Source organism: Astatotilapia calliptera, chromosome 11, assembly GCF_900246225.1.
Source record: "Astatotilapia calliptera chromosome 11, fAstCal1.2, whole genome shotgun sequence".
Classification (NCBI taxonomy): Eukaryota; Metazoa; Chordata; class Actinopteri; order Cichliformes; family Cichlidae; genus Astatotilapia; species Astatotilapia calliptera.
Window position 1 is genome coordinate 34,503,623 of NC_039312.1, and position 20,063 is coordinate 34,523,685.

At 42.9% G+C, this 20,063-nt stretch overlaps 1 protein-coding gene across 1 annotated transcript; it reads left to right on the plus strand.

Annotated features, from left to right (window-relative positions):
- Nucleotides 1–16,277: 16,277 nt before the first annotated feature.
- Nucleotides 16,278–19,291, plus strand: dnajc28 (DnaJ (Hsp40) homolog, subfamily C, member 28). Its single transcript, XM_026185733.1, has 2 exons — nt 16,278–16,430; nt 17,665–19,291. The coding sequence occupies exon 2, from the start codon at nt 17,678–17,680 to the stop codon at nt 18,827–18,829; it is 1,152 nt and encodes a 383-aa protein (XP_026041518.1). The 5' UTR covers nt 16,278–16,430; nt 17,665–17,677; the 3' UTR covers nt 18,830–19,291.
- Nucleotides 19,292–20,063: the final 772 nt, after the last annotated feature.

The following is a 20,063-nucleotide window of genomic DNA, read 5'->3' on the forward strand; positions in this document are numbered from 1 at the left end:
AGGAGTCACTTTGTCATTTTTTTGTTCCTTGAACACTCATAAATTCGGATTTGGACAACAATCTGTCTTTTCTCTACAATATTTTTATGAAAGACAAAAACTTTACTTATGAGACATCTTAACCACCAGAGTTCATTTAACTTATTTCCTCTTTGTTGTCTTACTTTTGGGTTCTGGGCTGCAGTCTGACGGCCTCTGAGCCAGATCAGCCCCCTTCGTCTCGTTTAAACCCTCCATGGTCTCCTCCACTGACCGCTCACCGTAAGTCAGGACCATGAAAAACACCGTGTCCTGCAGGTCTGTCCTCATGTAGATGATTCTTTGGATGTCTGACTAATGTTTGTAATGAATTTTACGCAGGACTTCCTTGAAAACCTCAAGTTCCCAGTAACTCAGACCAGCCAGGGTTTCCAAAATCAGCTCAATAACAGACGCCAACGTTTCTACCTGAGAAAAAAAAGGTAAATGCGACTTTTCTCCAGGTTTTTTTTCTATCTCATCAACGTCTCATAAATGTTTAGATTACACCAGACACAGTTACAAGCAAATGATGTAAGTGATAATTACACACCTGATTAACATTTATTCCAACCTGATGAATTTAATCTTTCTGTTTATCTTTTCTACATGTAGGAGTTTTTTAAACTGAACATGTTCAGTGAACGCTGCATCATTTAAATACAGTCATAGGTGATATTACTCACTTTCTGGCTCAGCGCAGCCCAGCATTCATCCACAAAGTTTCTCTGGGAGAAATATTACAATATCATGGTTACCATGAGAAAAGAAAGTGTAGCAGCTCCACAGCAGACTCGTCCACAGTTTAATGCTTTTCAGCACAATCTTTATTCATACTTACACTCGGTTGCTGTTACAAACACACACAGCTGCAGCTTTTCAGCCGCCACAACAACAACTCTCAGGATCAGGTACAGATTTTAAAGCCGATGCTGGCAAAGTTAGAAAGGTGCCGGCTGTGAACAACACCTCATCTATCTATTACTTCATTTGCTCTCTTTAGGCTCCACAATGATTGTCTGTCTAGTGTCTGTCGTCCACCTTAAATCCATTCATAACTTATTTAACGTCAGGGTTAATGATCAGAAAACAATTAAGTGTGTAAGGAAAGAATTTAGTCGTTTGTAATCTTAATATTAATGTCTGTGTTTTATTTAACAATATCTATTATTAAACACTTCAGTGAAGAAAATCCTCCTGCCTTCTTTCAGGAAGACAAAAAAACTTCCATTGTTCAGTTTTTGTGACTTGGTTCAAAGATTTTGAATCAACTCTTGATAATTTTTTTTATTAGGGATAATTATTCTCTTACCTTTGAGTCCTGAGCTGCTCTCTGACAGCCTCTGCACCAGATCAGTTCTCTGCATGTCCCTGAAAACATCAATGGTTACCTCCACAGACTGTTGGCCACATGTTTGCACCATCGCGTTCACTATATGTTTTCTGTTTGTACTCGGTGGGAATTGTGGAAGGCCCCTCTGAAAACATGTGAACTGCAGGAACCACATGAACTCCTTGAGACCCTGATCACTCAAATCCTCCCGTGTTTCTAGAAGCAGATCTTTAACAGCTGCCATTGTTGCAACCTGGAAAATTCAAACATTCATAAAGAAAAATTAAATATTAATGTTTCTGTTGCTGTTTTAAATATTAAAACTAATTAAAGACATTGAAATCACGTTTTCTCTAAAAACTTAAAGATAAAAAGGCCAACATTTATAAAGAAAATATATCATTTCCACACTAAGACATTTTTTGGCATTCCTATGATAATGTGTGATTTTTCTGATGATCACCTAAAACACAGATACATTTAGTAACGAGGGCCTGAGCATTCACAGTGTGAAGACCTTGTTGTGTATTCACTATTATTATTATTGTCTGTGAAGGTTCTCAGTCATCCAGGTCATCGTAGCCCAGTGGTTCCCCCCCTTTGTTTTACAAAATAAATGCGGTTTATTTCACACCTCAAACATTTAGTAAACAATTAAGCAAATACAAATAATCTGCAATAAATTACAGGTAGTAATAAAATAAACTACTTTCTTTTACGCTACGTCCACACCTACACGGGTATTTTTGACAACGCAGCTGTTTCATCCACACGTAAACGGCGTTTTGAATAACTGAAAACGGAGATTCTTTAAAACTCCTTTTACGTGTGGACGAGGAATACAGAGTTGGTCACGCAACGTCAAAGGTATGTGCCTTTTTTCACGTCAGCTGTGGCCACGTTATTGTTTACATGAGATGAATTGCAGAATGGCAGATAGAGACACAATACTGTTAATCTGACTGTCTGCAGGTTTTACACAGTTACTGTCCCTCCATTTACAAAGGCAGAGGCGTCACATGTGATTATTTTACATGTAGTTGTTTTTCTTCCTGTGTAATAATATTCAACATTGCTGTCAATACATTTTTCAAAAAATGCCTCTCTGTGCAAAATAGGTTTAAAAACATAAACAGCTGTGGGATCCTGTTTGTCCGTGATTTGAACAGCCCAGCGCTGCTCCCCATAGCTGGACTGGCCATCGGGCATACCGGGAATTTGCCCGGTGGGCCGCTGGCGATTTTTTGTTTTCATGGGCCGATGGATTTTTTTTTTTTTTTTAGGAAGGGTATAGGGCTTTGGAGTTGACGTCACGCCGCAATGCATTGTGGGAGCGCGGCACCATTTTCGGGGTCTACGAATCAAATCAAACACACTGTGTTGGAACAACGATTACAAGATGCTTAAAAGCAGCTCAAACGAGAATGGACTGTATAGAGACCGATTGCGTCCAGAGGCGAAGCGGCGGTACTTGGAAATGTGGACCCGTATGAAATACGGCCGTGGAGTAGAAACCCTGAAGACCAACCGCTATTGACGTAGCCTGACATATTTCATACCTTATCTGTGGAGTCAGCGCGTACAAGTCGTCATTCAAACAAAGGTAAGTCAGCTCGAGTACTGCGAGTGAAATGCGTTTGATTTCCCTGCAAACATTCAGATTAGTGCAGCATAAATTCATTCATGAGGGGAAATGACAGTGAGAACATGTGGAGGCTGTTAGGTGGATAACATAGTGAGTTCAGTGCATTGATGTGACATTGTCCTGAAGGATTTAGTTATTCTCTATGGTTAAAGAAATTGCACTAATTTATTAATGTTTATTATAAATAATTCTAATTATACATCTTGCTTCCATATTTGTATCCTGTGTCACTAAAAATACATTTTATTGTAGTTTTATACATTGATTAATGACCTGCAGAATCTCCTTATCATATTAAGTGATTCATAATTGTCACTTTATGCTTTCTCCATCTCTAAAGTGATGACATCCTTGCATTACATGCTTTAGGTTCATTTTCTGCAGGCAGGTTTCTGACAGAGAACAGACAGATTTAGACTATAACCTGCAGCGTTCTATAGATGGACACATAAAGAAATGCATAATTACATGTATGTGCTAACTTTCTAGACACTTTGTTACATTTATGATAAAGTAGATAAAACACATTTGTGTCGGCCTTGGCTCATAGTTCTTGTTTTTAAATGAACTTTGTCTGTGTGTGTTTCAGGTGCTGCACTCTAAGACTGAATGAACCAGCATTGCAGCCATGGGTCACTGAGAGCATCACAGGGAAGGTTGAAGTCGCCCACTGCACCTGTATGGCCGGAGTCGCAGAGACCTGCACCCACGTCGCTGCTCTTCTGTCTAAAGTAGACGGAACAGTGTTGATCCGTGGCACAAGGACTGTTACAGATGAACCTGCATACTGGGTTTTGCCTGGTAATATGACCAAGATACAGCCAGAGGTTGGCCATAAGATAGACGACTTCTCTTCAGCTGCCCAAAAAAAGGCTCTTGATCAAAACATAAACAGACCATCTGTAGTGACAGGTAAAAGGAGCCGTCCCCAAAACAGAAAAATCCCACCTGCTACTGTGGAGCAGTTGTCACTGCTATAATGCCATGTTTTATCTAGGGGTCTAGATTTATGCCTGTAGTGCACTGCTGTGTAAATAATTTGCATTTACTGAATATGTACGGACTGAGTCCCACTGTTCAAAAGTTGAATAAAGAAACAAAATAATTTTGCCTTTTTTTTTTTATTAAAACCACTTTATAGAGCATCACATCAGTAACAGTGTAGAATCCATATCATTTACAGTTTACAAATGACAAAATGTTTACACCAAATCATGAGTGTTTACATGATATCACCCACTACTAACATTACTTTATTTACTGTATCTTTTGAAAAAATAACAGCACAAGACTTAAGAATATTTAACAGGAGCAGAATGGCGGATCGGGCCAAAATCCTTTCCACGCCCACCCCCGTGACATCACGCTCCAAAGCCCTATATATAACGAAAGGTGTTGGATTGGCCAATTGGTCATGATCGACTCTGGGCTGGACCAATTACAGCCGAGGAGGCCGGATGCACCCTCCCCCTTGTTTAGCAATCACGTGATTTTCGCGCTTTGCATGCCGGGAACTCGTGGCAAAACAATCCAAGTACCGCATCAAATGCAAGAATTTGCAGCACCGCAAAACGTTCATTCTCCGGTTCCAATACCTTCTTGTTTTTTCTTTGCCGCACAAAAAAGGAATGTACAAAACAAAAGGAGAACAATGCCGGTCCGTACAAAGACAGACTTGACGAAAAGACAAAGAAAAGATACGAGGAAAAATCAGAGTGATCCTTACAGCACACAGAGTGGACAAAAGACGTTAACGTGCTGCCCAACTTTCACCACGCTCAGATTTATAATCATACGGTTCTTGGAGTGAGTGCATACACTCATGAAGTTTAGTAACTTCAGGTCACTGCAACAAGCCCAGGTACAGTTTACCGACGGATGGGTACAGGACCTTGAAATGCACCGTGTAGAACGAAAGACCATCGTACGTATCATAAGTTTACCAGTCTCACAAATTGTCGTCATAAATACACATTCGTTAAAAGTTTATAAATAGGACCTTTGAGCTCAACGGTAATTAATTAGTAGTGGAAATAATTTCTGGTACGCGTTACAGAAATGTAGCAGTGACAATAATATTGTATGCTGTAATCGCACTGGACAATTAGTGATACAAAACAACTGTTTTATCCTGTGAATAAAAGTATATGTTTTTGTCAATGTACCATAATAACAGAAGCGAAACGCAATATTGTGTCAGGACAATTCACTATTTATGCACAATAAACAAAGGAGCATAGCGCGACAATTTCTGTTCAGCGCCAGACTTGCTTGTAACCTATATCACTAATTATGTTATGAAAATGACGTATTAACTACTACAAAACTCTGATCTTTGTGGGAATGCTTGGAGCAGACTAACATGTGAGCTGGAGTGTTCTGGGACGTTATATTTGGTATATCCAGGCCATCCCTCGGCTCTTACTTCAGAAACATGGCTTAAAAATTTCTCTTCAACGACGTAATCCGATAAAAAACAAAAGATCTCTTTACCCGTCGGCTTCCCGTGGCTGTCATGCGACCGGCTATTGCAGTTAATAATACAACAGCTTCTTGCCATTTTTTGTGTTTCTTTTTATCGCTGTGTAACTGATTTCAATTGAAAGCCTGCGTGCGCTAGTACCTCTTGCCACAAATTCCCAGAGTCCATTGCGGTTTTACCCCTGAATGACATCACATTTCCAATCTTTATCCTGGTGGGCCGGTCTCTAGTCAAAATGCCCGGGCCGATTTTTTGTCCCAGTCCAGCCTTGCTGCTCCCGACGAAGGGGAAACCAATCCTGCAGGGAGACCTACCTCGGCACTTGTGCAGGTGAAGCCAAAGGGAAGATTTGCTTCACCATATTTTCTAGTCTTTGGCTTAGAATGAAGTTGGTTTGGAAACATATTCAGCGATGCTTGATCTCCTGCTTTGCGTTTCTGTAGGCGCCCGTGCTAGCAGTGTCCAAGCGTTTTGTTTTTTTCCCCCCTTTTCATCCCCCCCCCCCCCCCCCCCCCCCCCCTGCCATGGCTCTATGCCCCCCCTAGGGGGCGGGCCCCACACTTTGGAAAGGTCTGCGATGCAGGGCTTGGATTCAGCCTCTTGGGAAAAGAAACCCGTTCCATGAAGCTCTGTTTGCACTGTTCTTGAGCCATTCTGAGGACCACATGAGGTTTGGAGGTCTGTACTGACTGACTCTGCAACACATTGGCAACCTCCATGCACTTTGCACCTTAGCATCCAATGACCTCGCTCTGTGAGCGCCCTACCACTTTGAGGCTGGATCGCTATTGGTCTCAATCGCTTTCACTTTTCCATAATCCCAGTAATAGTTGACTGTGGAATATTCAGTAGTGAGGAAATTTCACAAATGCACATCCTATCACAGTCCAAAGCCAGAATTCACTGAGCTCCTGAAAGCGCCCCCTTCTTTCACAAATGTTTGTAGACGCAGTTTGCATGCTTAGATCCTTGGTTTTGTACACATGTGACCATGGAAGTGTTTGGAACGGCTAAATTAGTTGGTGAGTGAATACTTTTGAGAACAAAATGTATTTTTCCAACCAAACCTTTTGTTTCTCCTTCAGTTTCAGAGTGAGTCGGCAGAAAATTAAGAAGACTGCAGCATTGAAGCACTAAAGAAGCTAACTGCACTCCATGAATGTCTGGCAAAGCAAATGAACCACCTGCTAATGAATGACACACACTTGAAATGGCTAACTGAAGCCCGGACAGGCTGGGATCCCCAGAAGGGACCAGTTACATCCAACTAACGGCAAATAACCTGCCTCCGCACAACATGGAAGCTCTTGTCAATCATCACAGCAGCTAAAATGAACAAACATATGGTTCAATACATGAGCAGGGCCCGGAAAGAAATGATCAGAAACACTGGAGGTGCAAAACACCAGATCTGGTAGATGCAACAGTCGCTCGAGACTGCAAGACCAGACTGACCAACCTGTGGACTGCCTGGATTGACTAAACAAACACCTTAAGAGTCAATGCCCACACATGGATCCTAGAATATCTGGAACTATACAAGATCACACACACTAAGAGCCCTCATCGAGGATTCAGTGGGTATGTGACGAACAACACTAGAGGCCGACTTCAAGATAATTACACAAGTCAGCATCAAGTGCAGGATTTACAAAGGAGCTCTATCCCCACTGCTGTTCTGCATAAACCTGAACCCCGTCAGTGAGATCATTAAGACTCACTATCCACACCTTTAGGATCTATAGCGACAAGATCATGATGTCATTCTTACTGGAGAAGTGTAGTCGGATGGTAACGAGAGTGAAGGAAGGACAGAAAAAGTGGCTAATATCAAAAAATCCTTTCAATGGCAGACAAAGCTTGACTGAAGGACAGCACAGAGGCACCAATCATCACAGCACAGGAGCAAGTCCTCAGCAGAAAGTCCACAGAGGCTGGGGTCTATCACAGCAGACAAGACCAGCTGTGTGAAGATGCCCCAGAGACAATCCAGGACATAACAGCAGGGTGCAAGATGCTAGCAGGCAGGGCATACATGGAACGCCATAACCAAGTGGCCGGCATAGTGTACAGAAACATCTGCGCTGAGTATGACCTGGAAGTCCCGAGGTCACAGTTCTGCAGCAGTATATACATATGAACAGTATTAACAGACAAAAATATATAAAATGTACAAATATACAAATCAGTCCATTTGTTCACTTTATTAGTTTGGTTTGCAGTTTTCTTCAGTAATATAATTCAATAATCATTTTATTTAAACCTAACACTGATATTATGATGCGCATAATAGCATTGTGTGGTTTTTCTAAAAATGTTTTCTGTTATATTAATTATGTTTCTCTTTCTTTGAGTTTCCTGTTTTGGGCGGTGGCTGTTTCCTGTCTGGGCAAAAGGTGCAAGTGAGGACTGTGGCTGTGTCCCAATTCAGGGTCTGCACGCTTGAAGTACGCGCACTACGTACGGTGCGTACTATAAGTACGAGAAGTGCTGAAGTGAGAGGCTTGTGAAATGGGACGGTCTAGCCTTCGTTGCGCTGTTCAGGTTGCCTAGCAACCATGATACTAACTGCAAGACACGTTACATACAGCATTGTTTGACAGAAATGAAGGAGAAAAATGTTTTGTTGGTCATGACATCACTTTGATTAGTTGAGTATCTGAGGCTGAAACCACAGGACTGTAAAGCATGGTTGTTGGGCTTCATTTCTGTGCTGAACAGTCATTTAAGATTAGTTAGTAAATAACAATTAGTTAATGCTGTTCATGAGACTAAAATCATCTCACTGTGTAATGTAAATATAATATGGACAATATTATAGTATTGTCAGATGTGTATATATATATATATATATATATATATATGTATGTATATATACATATATATATATGTATATATACATATACATATGTATAGCAGCTGTGGACATATACACAGCTGTCCATACCTGAGGCCTTGGAAACTGCCAAGCAAAGACTCACAGCCTTGGCCAGCCGCTTGAGGAGGTACACCAGAGAGATAGAAGGCAGGAGAATAAACCAGCTGTTCTCCACAGAACCAGCAAAGGTGTACTCTCAGTGGCAAGGGAACAATAAGAGAGAGAGAGAGAAAAGGGTCTCCAGTATGAAGAGTTGGACAGCACCAGGGCCCGACATGGTTCACGCCTACTGGCTGAAGAAGCTGACTGCACTCCACGAGCGTCTGGCAGCACAAATGAACCAGCTGCTAGTTAAAGAGAGACACCCGGAATGGCTAACTGAAGGCCGGACGGTCCTGATCCCCAAGGACCCCAAGAAGGGACCGGTCCCCTCAAACTACCGACCAATAACCTGCCTCAGTACTACATGGAAGCTCCTGTCAGGCATCATATCGGCTAACAGGCACATGGGTCAATACATGAGCGGGACACAGAAAGGAATTGGCAAGAATACCAGAGGCGCAAAACACCAGCTACTGGTAGACAGAACAGTCAGCCGAGACTGCAAGACCAGACTGACCAACCTGTGCACTGCCTGGATTGATTACAAGAAGGCCTATGACTCAATGCCCCACAGCTGGATACTGGAATGCTTAGAATTGTACAAGATCAATGGGACCCTAAGAGCCTTCATCAGGAACTCAATGGGGATGTGGCGTACAACACTAGAGGCCAACTCCAAGCCCATAGCACAAGTCACCATCAAGTGCGGGATCTACCAAGGAGATGCTCTGTCCCCACTGCTGTTCTGCATAGGCCTGAACCCCCTCAGTGAGATCATTAACAAGACTGGCTACGGATACCGACTACGGAACGGAGCAGTTGTCAGCCACCTCCTGTACATGGATGACATCAAGCTGTATGCCAAGAGTGAACGAGACATCGATTCACTGATCCACACCACCAGGCTATACAGCAATGACATTGGATGTCGTTCGGACTGGAGAAGTGTAGTCGGATGGTATCAAAGAGAGGGAAGGTAGTCAGAACTGAGGGGATTGAACTACCAGAAGGCAACATTGCAGACATAGAGGACAGTTACAAGTACCTGGGGATCCCGCAGGCGAATGGGAACCATGAAGAGGCCGCTAGAAAAGCTGCAACCACCAAGTACCTGCAGAGGGTCAGGCAAGTCCTGAGGAGTCAGCTGAATGGTAAGAACAAGATCCGGGCCATCAACACGTACGCCCTGCCCGTGATCAGGTACCCTGCTGGGGTAATAGGCTGGCCAAAGGAGGAGATAGAAGCCACTGACATAAAGACAAGAAAGCTCCTTACCATGCATGGAGGGTTTCACCCCAAGTCCAGCACCCTGAGGCTGTACGCTAAGCGGAAGGAAGGGGGCCGGGGACTGGTGAGTGTAAGCACCACAGTCCAGGATGAGACAAGGAACATCCAAGAATACATTGGGAAGATGGCCCCAACTGACCGAGTGCTCAGTGAATACCTCAGGCAGCAGAAACCCAAGAAAGAGGAGGGAGACGAGGAACCATCATGGAAGGACAGGGCCCTGCACGGTATGTACCACCGGCAGATAGAGGAGGTGGCTGATATCCAGAAATCCTACCAGTGGCTGGACAAAGCTGGACTGAAAGACAGCACAGAGGCACTAATCATGGCAGCACAAGAACAAGCTCTGAGTACAAGATCCATAGAGGCTGGGGTCTATCACACCAGGCAAGACCCCAGGTGCAGGCTGTGTAAAGATGCCCCAGAGACAATCCAGCACATAACAGCAGGGTGCAAGATGTTAGCAGGCAAGGCATACATGGAACGCCATAACCAAGTGGCCGGCATAGTGTACAGGAACATCTGTGCCGAGTATAACCTGGAAGTCCCGAGGTCAAAATGGGAGATGCCCCCAAGGGTGGTGGAGAATGACCGAGCTAAGATCCTGTGGGACTTCCAGATACAGACGGACAAAATGGTGGTGGCTAACCAACCGGACATAGTGGTGGTAGACAAACAGAAGAAGACGGCCGTAGTGATCGATGTAGCGGTTCCGAATGACAGCAATATCAGGAAGAAGGAACACGAGAAGCTGGAGAAATACCAAGGGCTCAGAGAAGAGCTCGAGAGGATGTGGAGGGTGAAGGTAATGGTGGTCCCCGTGGTAATCGGAGCACTAGGTGCGGTGACTCCTAAGCTAGGCGAGTGGCTCCAGCAGATCCCGGGAACAACATCGGAGATCTCTATCCAGAAGAGCGCAGTCCTGGGAACAGCTAAGATACTGCGCAGGACCCTCAAGCTCCCAGGCCTCTGGTAGAGGACCCGAGCTTGAAGGATAAACCGCCCGCAGCGGCGTGCTGGGTGTTTTTTTTTTTTTTTTATTATATTACAGCAGTGAGCTTGAACTCTGGCTCAAAGATTCAAGTTGCAGTTACTTATATTTCCTATCACCTTAAATCTTCACTCAAAGACAAGTATCTTTGACAGTGTATATATAGATGTATTATGCATAAGAGACAAATCTTGTTCTTTTAATTTGTTGGCATTACTACATTTGGCTCAATGCTTACATATATGTGTAAAAAGGAAAATGTAGGAGCTGTGATAAGTGTATCTGATAGAATGAAGAGTAGACTGATATATGAAATATTCCTTTATTGGGTGAGAAAATCAGACCATGTCATAACTGCTTTAAGTCATACAGAATAGATATCAGAGCCTTAAACAAGCTGACTTCTGCTAAATGGGTCAAACTGGGCAGAAAGTCTACAAACACATAACATCCTTATAGAATATGATGTAACACTATAGATCAACTTAGCTCAGAATATATAAAGCATATAAACAATTACAGCAATATGATGCAACAAACACAGCAGCTGCTGATCCAAAATACTCAAAGCTTCATAGAACTGGAACCAACATTTATTTTAGCTCCATTCTGCTGCTGATACAGACTTTAGGTGTCTGAACATTAAACTTGTTCAGTGTGCCCCTGCACGGTATGTACCACCTTTCATAGTGTGTAACTTGAAGGCCCTGAGTACTCTGAGTACTTTCTCCCACACTGAAAACACTGGGATGATCACATTATGTGAACATTACTTAATAAGACTGATTCAGCACAGACAGTTATGTTAAACTTTCCTAGCAGTCCTTCACAAACAGGGAACAGTCTGTCTATTCTCTCCATCTGTCAGCTGCTGCTGGCTCTTCCTCCTCCTCTTCCTCACACACTGCTGAGTTTGTCCTGGTGGATCATCAGGGCTGCAAAGCCTCACAGATGATGTGCAGCAGTGGGTCCCTCAGTCTGTCCTCACTCTGGACACTTGCAGTCGTCACACATGGAAATCAAATGTGTGATAAGCTGCAGGATTCAAACACAAGTGTAACTTATAAACACATGTTCATATTTTTATTCCACAATCAGAGAGAAAGAAACAGAGAGAGTGCAGGACAGACAGACAGGTGACAGTCTCAGGTGTACACACTGCTACACAACAGCACCAGAGAAGCAGGATTTAGTGTTTGTGTTATTACGAGTGTAAACAAGAAGAGTTCCAGATGGTACAGTGGACACATGTGTGACTGCTGTGATTAAAGCATCTTTCTTTCAGCTTAACGAGTGAACCGTCAGCTCGTTCAAACACACGTTAAAGTGCGTTTGGCTCGACACCACCGAACAGAGGCAGCAATATAACACAGCTAACATTAACAGTGCAGTGAATCCTGCTTGTGCCGTGATATTCAGGACTGCAAACCGAGCAGCATCACTGACTTTCAGCTTGTTGTGTTTGTGGATATATGACTGACTTTAATTATCCACAAAATCATCACATTCTCTGTAAGATTAAGGTCGACTATATATATATTTAGAAGTAGAGGCTTTAAAACCATGTTAACGCTGAAAGTACAAACATCACTAATGTGACATTAGTGATGTCACACAACTTTGCCGACATGTGGGAACAGTAATGTTTTAATGTTCTTCGTTATTAAACATTCGCACATAAATAAGTGACATGATGTTCAGTACTTTTGACAGTTCACTCTTCGGCCGCTCCCTTCTGCCGTATTTTGCAGCAAAATTATCCACACCCACTGCCGCGCTATGAATTGTGGGATATATGGGACCACGAAGCGTGCACCGGACCACGCTTGATATTTGGGGAAATCGACGGCGCATTTGGAGTATGCATTTGAAGCACACTTCGAATTGGGACAGCCGTCGTCGCGTGGCGGTGACGTAATCGCACTTGAAATGCGTACTTCAAGACCCTGAATTGGGACACAGCCTGTGAGAACAAAATGCCTGCTTAGCAGGAACAACCATGTGCTTATCAGGAACAGGGGTGTTTTAGGTTTACTTATGTTATTCTGTGCTTAGTTAATATTAGTGTGTTTTTGTTTTCCCCCTATTGTGGGTAAATGGGTTGGCCAAACCACTATAAAAGCTACCCTCTTATATATTTGTAATTAGGCCAGTTTGTGGGTTAAGTTGTTTCCACTTTGTTTGTCTACGTTTCTGGAAATGACTTTTTGTAGAGTTATATTTAGTTGACCTCTTTTCTGGGCCTGCTAATTATGTTTTTTGAATTTTGTCTTTTGAACCTTTTTGAGGGTAAAATAAAGAAAACCCTTTTTGAAGACATTTTTTTCCTGTGTCCTCTATGCCTTGGCTGCGTGGTCCCTCACACTGACTGAAAACACACTCTTGCCCATAATGAATGAAATGTTTCTATTTACCTGCATGGCTGCTGTAGCTATGGTACATGGAGCACAGGTTTGGTACTGCTGCCTGGAGAAAGAATAAATTGCCTTTTCAGCAGTCATTAGTATCTGACTGGACACTTGTGAAACAGAAACTGGATGAGTATGTATCTGGAATAGAGAAGTCTGAAATTCTCTGCCAACACAGAGGAGATTCTCAGGAGGTGCCACCAACGGCTACACCTCCTTAGGAAACTAAACTCCTTTGGAGTCAGCACAGCCATCATGATGACTTTCTACTATGCCTTCCTGGAAAGCATCATGACCTTCTCCATCACCTGCTGTACAGGAACAGACTGCAGCACACGGCATCACTGTGCTCTAAAATCATCTGTCACGGTTCTGGGTCGGTTCGACCCAGCATTTTGAGTTCATTATGTTTTGGTTTATTCTTGAATGATTGTTTTGTTACCTTTGTGAATTGTTGGTTAATTATTTGAATTCTATGTTTCTGTTTATTCATGTTAAAGGATTTGTTCTTCGGTTGTGTCTCACGTTTAGTTTAGTTCAGGTTCCATGTGTTATATTCTGTCTGTCTCTCAGTGTCGAGTCTGCGTCTTTGTGTAGTGTTTTCTTGTTTCCTGTTTTATTGTGAAGGTCTGCGTCTCATGTGTGTTCAGTTTTACCTCCCATGTCTCGTCTCGTTAATTACTCCCACCTGTGTGTAATCTCCCTTTGTTTCTCTGTGTGTATTTAAGTCGCATCTTCTGTCATTGTGGTTGCTGGTCTGTCTGTGTATCCATCATGTCTTACGCATGTGGTTTTTTCCATGCTGTCAACCGTCGTCTGCCTCTGCTCGCTCTCGTTCAGGTTCGTGTTCAGTAGTCAGTTTGTTCCCAGTATAGTTTAGTCCTTCCTCCGTTTGCCACTTGTCCATTTTTATTTTGTGTTTAATAAACCACCCTCACACCTTTACAAGTGCCTGCGTTTGGATCCTCCTTTATTACTTCCACGCGGCTCATCTCATCGGCCTGCCTGTCAGAACTCTGGCAGGTTTTCAGCCAACAGGCCCAAAGACAGGCAGCCAAAATCCTCAACGACCCCTCTCACATTCTTCACCCTGCATTTCAATGGCTCCCCTCTGGGCGACGCCTCTGCTGCATTTCCTGCAGGACTGAGAGGAGGAGGAGCGCCACCTTTGTCCCCAAAGCCACTCTGCTTTTTAACTCCAGCCGATAAGAACATTTCCCACAACAGAAACATAAACTACAGTCTTCTTATTCTACTGACACTTTATTCATTTTTAGTCACTTACAATTATTTATTCACCTTTAGTCACTTTCATTTTAAAACTGTATATTCTGTGTATTTATTATTTCACTCCTATGTCCTTATCTTCAACGTATGCTGCGCAGTTGTTTGTTAATTGCCCCTTGGGGATAAATAAAGTCTTCTGATTCTGATTCTGATGAACTTGAGATCAAGTCTCATCCTTCTTATAACGTCCTTAATGACAAACCAGAGCATCAGTGTCACAGTACCTGCTGAAATCTATCAGAATTCATATGCTCCCCATAATTTATGTAAAATATTTGTGAAAACTTTTTCTCAGTCTAGAATGCATGCATTAGCCATGGCATAAGCACGTCTGACCTTAATATAGTTTTCTTCCATCACATTTTGTATCCTAGTCTGAAAAGCAGGCCCCAGAAAGTCTGCTTCTGTTCATCGGCACAAAGCTTCAACTAAATGAAAGATGAGGGCTGCTTCCTCTCAAATGGACTGTCACTAAAACAACCTGACCTCTGACCGTGTGGTAACCAAGCAGCAAGAAACCAAAAATATTTGTATTTGTAATGTACTCTGCTCTAATTATTAATTAAAACATGCTCTCCACATGAAAAACAACAACAGAGAAGGTGAGGAGTGAGTGAAACTACACAAAGTTACAGTGGATAAAAAAGCCTCATCGGTCGATCTTTCATTTATAATTATATCCCAATAACATCAGCAATGCAAGAACACAAGAACACTCATGCTCTGACTTAACATGAACCTAAAAACCAGCAGCTCTTTATATAACTTATAATTATAAACTATTCTCAATTCCATTAGTTAAAAAGTGACTTAATCCTTGCTTACCTTTGAGGACTCATCTCAAATTTGTCCACCTGGTAAATCATTCTTGCTGCGTGAGCAGGAGCTTGTCTGTGGTTTAATGCAACGTATTTTTTCTCAGTGTGAGAAACTAGTTCCATCTAGCTCTCTCTCTCGCTCTCTCTGATCTTTCTGGGGTTTATTTTAAGGTTTGTAAAAAAAAAAAAGTGCCTATAGCGGTGCCCCTTGGCCTCTTTTGGCACTGTTATTTGGGGCTGATCCTCAAATCTGATGTCTCCTTTTAATCAACATTTTCACTCCCCAAAGCAGCAGCTGCAGAAACAGAATTTAAATAATAGGCTTTTTCATTAACTTTCAGTAAAAAGCTCCACATCACATTCTCAGATATGCATTCACAAACTAACCAGATGTATATTTCTTCTTTCTGGTTGTAACTCATTAAAGATATTGTAAATCATATGCAGTGTGTGTCTTTATTTACTAATTGTTTGTCATTGGACAGGAAGACCTGTGGTTTGCTGGAGCAGCAACGAGAAGCAGAAATGTAGCACATAATGTTTAATAACTAAGAACAGGAAACATAAGGGGACCATCCAAACCCAATTTTATTCCTTCCTAGTTAAATTTACCCTTTTTAATTTTCATATTTATTTCCTATCTTATTCATAGCCTTTTCTTTTTTCTTTAGGTCACGAGCAGTTGTGTAAGCATTTCACTGCATATTGTGCATATCGTGTATGACTGTGTATGTGACAAATAAAATTTGAACTTGAATTTGAACTCAGTTTATTGGGTTAACTTTATTCGTTTGATAAATTTCATCATGTTTTTGATAGAATGCTTCACTGTAATTAAAAATAAATGCATTTTAATTCTGACACATTATAGTGTGTAAGTGTTTTTTTTTTTTTCTTAAAGCAGAGCAGGTCGTTTAGTTCTACAGCCTTTCATAGAGAAGTGTCCCCCTGCTGGCCGCTGGCTGAACTGCAGCCACTTACTGTACAATAACACGAAGGCGCTGCTGGTCGTCTCTGGGTCGACAGAGGGCGCTATCGCAGGTGAATCCAGAGATATCGCAACCTTTGAGGAAGCAGAAGAAGAAGAAGATCCACTGCTAACAACAAACAGGTGACCTGTCTTCTCTCTGTGCGAGGCCGTGGGTCATGCAGTGTTATAACGTGTTCTGGTGAATAAACAGGTCTGGTTTTACGTTCAGTTTTGGGGTCTAAATGTTTTAAATCAGTCTCCATTAACTCGATGTTAGTTGTAAAACAGCAGCTAGCAGTCATTCTGGCTGGTAGCCTCTCCTCCTCCGCACACTGATCTCAGCTGTTGGCTGACAGAAGACTTCGAGCTGCTCTAAACTATTAAATAACGGCTAATTTGCATTTTGTGCTCACTTGTGAGGACCTCCCGTTCTGGTTAACACCTCCAACACTGTTATAAGGATTCAGAGGCTGCAGTGGAAGTGCTAAGACCAGTGCATGCTGTCTTTGTTTAATTATGAATATATGCAGAGTTAGGAAGTTTTACAGCACTCTTTGTATTTATGCATGTATATTGTATAAAGTATGTTAGAGTTATATGAATGGCCTCGTTTAGGGTGGTATCATCCAACATCCGTCAGTTTCACTGTATCATTTCTGCATATGTGGCCTTTATATTATTTCTCTGCCAGATTTAAATAGACAATCTTAATAAAATAAACTCATACAACCAATGCAATAAACGCAACATCGAGCCCTTCTTTCAGGTGAAGCTGTGATGTTATTTCCTGTTACAGCTGTTTTCAGACACAGTAAAGATCTTGTTCACAAACATTAGTGAAGTGCGGCTTTGAAACAAACTCCATGTAGACTCTCGACGTTTGTGGCAGGCTTGTGTTTGGGTAAAAACGCATCTATAACTGAGTAACTCATTGCCTCACCAGAAGTCTGAAATATGAAGCAGGATTGTGGCTCATCCAGGTAACGTCAGCGTTACAAAGGTGGTTCATTTGTTTCTCATGTGCATCACCATAACCTGTAGATCTGCTCCAGACAAGGAGGTGATCCAGGTGAACAAGCACCAAATCACTGAAACATAGCGTCAGCCATGTAACCCAAATCCAAATATATGCAGAAATAAATGAGTTTTTTAATTGAATTGAACTAATTGAATTATATCATTATTAATTAAATAGTTCTTACTGATTTGAATCGATTGGCATTTTTAGGTAATTATTTAAAACTCACTTTTTCAACAACACTTTCAGCTTCTAGAGTTCTTTTGTAAAGTGTCTCTGAGTTTCTTGAAAGGTGCTTTACAAATCTAAATTATTATGACTTATTATTCTTAACAGCAGTAGCCCTCATTATTCTTCACTCTGAACCCTGGTGACAGTACACAGCCACAACATGCTCAACGTGTAACTGAACCTTCTGTGTCAGCAGGAGTGTGCTGGAGATGAGTTTCACTCTCCGCCTCCTGGTTTCCTGCGGCGACTGCTATCATGGACGCCTTCTGCTCATCTGGTCTCAGTCGGTCCGATCGCTGAGCTCTGGTCCTCGAATCAGCCGCAGCCTGCGGGAGAGCTACCGGCTTCTGCAGCTGCCTGACGAGGGCAGCAGCAGCCCTGTGCAGGTGAAAGAGGCCTACCTGCGTCTCGCCAAGCTCTACCACCCTGACTCAGGGGTGCCAACTGCAGACGCGGTGCTGTTTGCTCGGGTCGAGGAGGCGTACCGTGCCGTGCTGGCGCATCAGAGCAAAGTCAAGCAGCTGAGCGGAGAGAAGGAAGCTGAAGCTGAAGATGAGGATAAGTCCAGAGGTGCAGCACTCCAGCACAGACACTACCTCAGCTACGAGGGCGTGGGCACAGGCACGCCCAGCCAGCGTGAGCGTCAGTACCGTCAGATTCGTGTCGACCGGGCATCCGAGCAGGTTTTAAACTACCGACAGCAGGAGCACGAGAGGGCGGCGGCGGGCGAGGGGGCGCTGGTGGAACGAGACATGCGCCAGCGTAGCCGCAAAATCAAGATCACCCAGGCAGTGGAGCGGCTCGTGGAGGATCTGATTCAGGAGTCGATGGCCCGCGGAGACTTCAGGAACCTGAGCGGCGCCGGAAAACCCCTCAACAAGTTTGAGCACAATCCCCACGCCGACCCGATGACCCACAACCTGAACCGCATCCTCGTAGACAACGGTTACCAGCCCCCTTGGGTTGTCACGCAGCGCGACATCAGAGAGGCCACCGCTCAGATCCGAAACAGGCTGCTGGACGGGCAGGCCCGGCTCAGTGACCCCGTGACTCCCAGAGAAAGCCGGGAGTGGGAGGAGCTGTGTGCGTCAGTGGAGGAGGAGCTAGTCAAACTGAACAAGCTGGTAGACAATTATAACCTGATCGTGCCGATGCTCAGCATGCAGATGGTTCACTTCAGTTTGTCCCGAGAGATCGAGTGTGCCGTGAAAGGAGCTCGCCAACGCCGACTGCAGCAGCAAACGGAGAGAGAGAGGGAGCGCGAGAGGAGGAAGGAGGAGAAGAAACGAGCCAACGCCGCAGCGATGACGAAGAACAGAAAACACGGACTCGTGTCGTGGATGCAGAATTTGCTCCGATAAAAAAACAACAACAATTATGTTTTTTAATTTAACCAGCACCAAAGGTCTGCCCGAAGGCACTGAAGCTACATCTGAGTTATTCAATTCTTACAGTAATTTCAGTGGTCACCAGGACATAAACACTGCATGTGTCAAATCAGCTGACTCTGCCCCAAAAAAGCATTTAAAATCTTTAATTTTCCCTGGAAGTTATGTTTCTAACATCAGCTTTGCTGTTGGATGGTTTCCCATAGATTTCTGTTCAGAGGCCTGAAGTACAAAGCATCTTCAGGTAGAACGTCACATCAGGTCGTGGTTATACTGGTTATACTGGGAAAAACAGAACATAAAAACCCTCATTCACTGACCAATCAGATACTTTGGTTTGAAGGATTTTAAACTGTTTCTGAATTAAAAAGTTCACCATGAGTACTTTAACTCATTCACTGCCAGCCATTGGCAGTGAATGAGTTAAACCCATTGACTCATTCACTGCAATTGACGTCTATAGCCGTCAGTTGCAGTGAATGAGTCAAGTGCCCAGCTTCCTCCAGCTCAGTAACAAAAAGATTAAACGGTCCGTTCTCGACTTGATGCTTTTCCCTCCTCATGGTAAGGAGGTGAAAGCATCTTCCAGTCCAAAGGTGGTGGACACCTGGTATAGCTAATAGCTAAAAGATAGGTGGTATGTAAGGTGATGTAGGGAAACTTGTGGTTTCAAACTTTAATAAAGGCTCATCACTGTGGATTGTGGTCCTTGGTTTCTGTAGATGTCCAGAAGTCGGGGTATCCGTAACAAAGTGTAAGTGGTTGGATTGTGTACCACAATAGGGCTGCCACAAACGATTATTTTGATAGTCGACTAGTCACCGATTATTTTTGCGATTAGTCGACTAATCAGATCATCATCCATTGGACGTAAAACGTACAGCTTATTGCACCAGCAGCATCTGCTCTTATATAACTATCATTAGCTTACAGCTTTAAGTGTTTAAGGTCTGTGCTAACTAAAAATAAAGACAAGATGGTAGTTTATTAAATTTTAATGACATTTGCAGATTGTTTCGGTGAAGTTTAATAAACTCCTTGCTATCTAAAATATAACAGGACACTGGAGTAAATTCTCGAGCATCTCACACTTCTGATAATCAGCTGTCTGCTTGATGTTTATTCAGCTGTGTAAAAACTATAACTTTAATCTCAGACAAACAGATTTACTCAGGAACAAATAAAATACTAAAAAAAGCCAAACAAT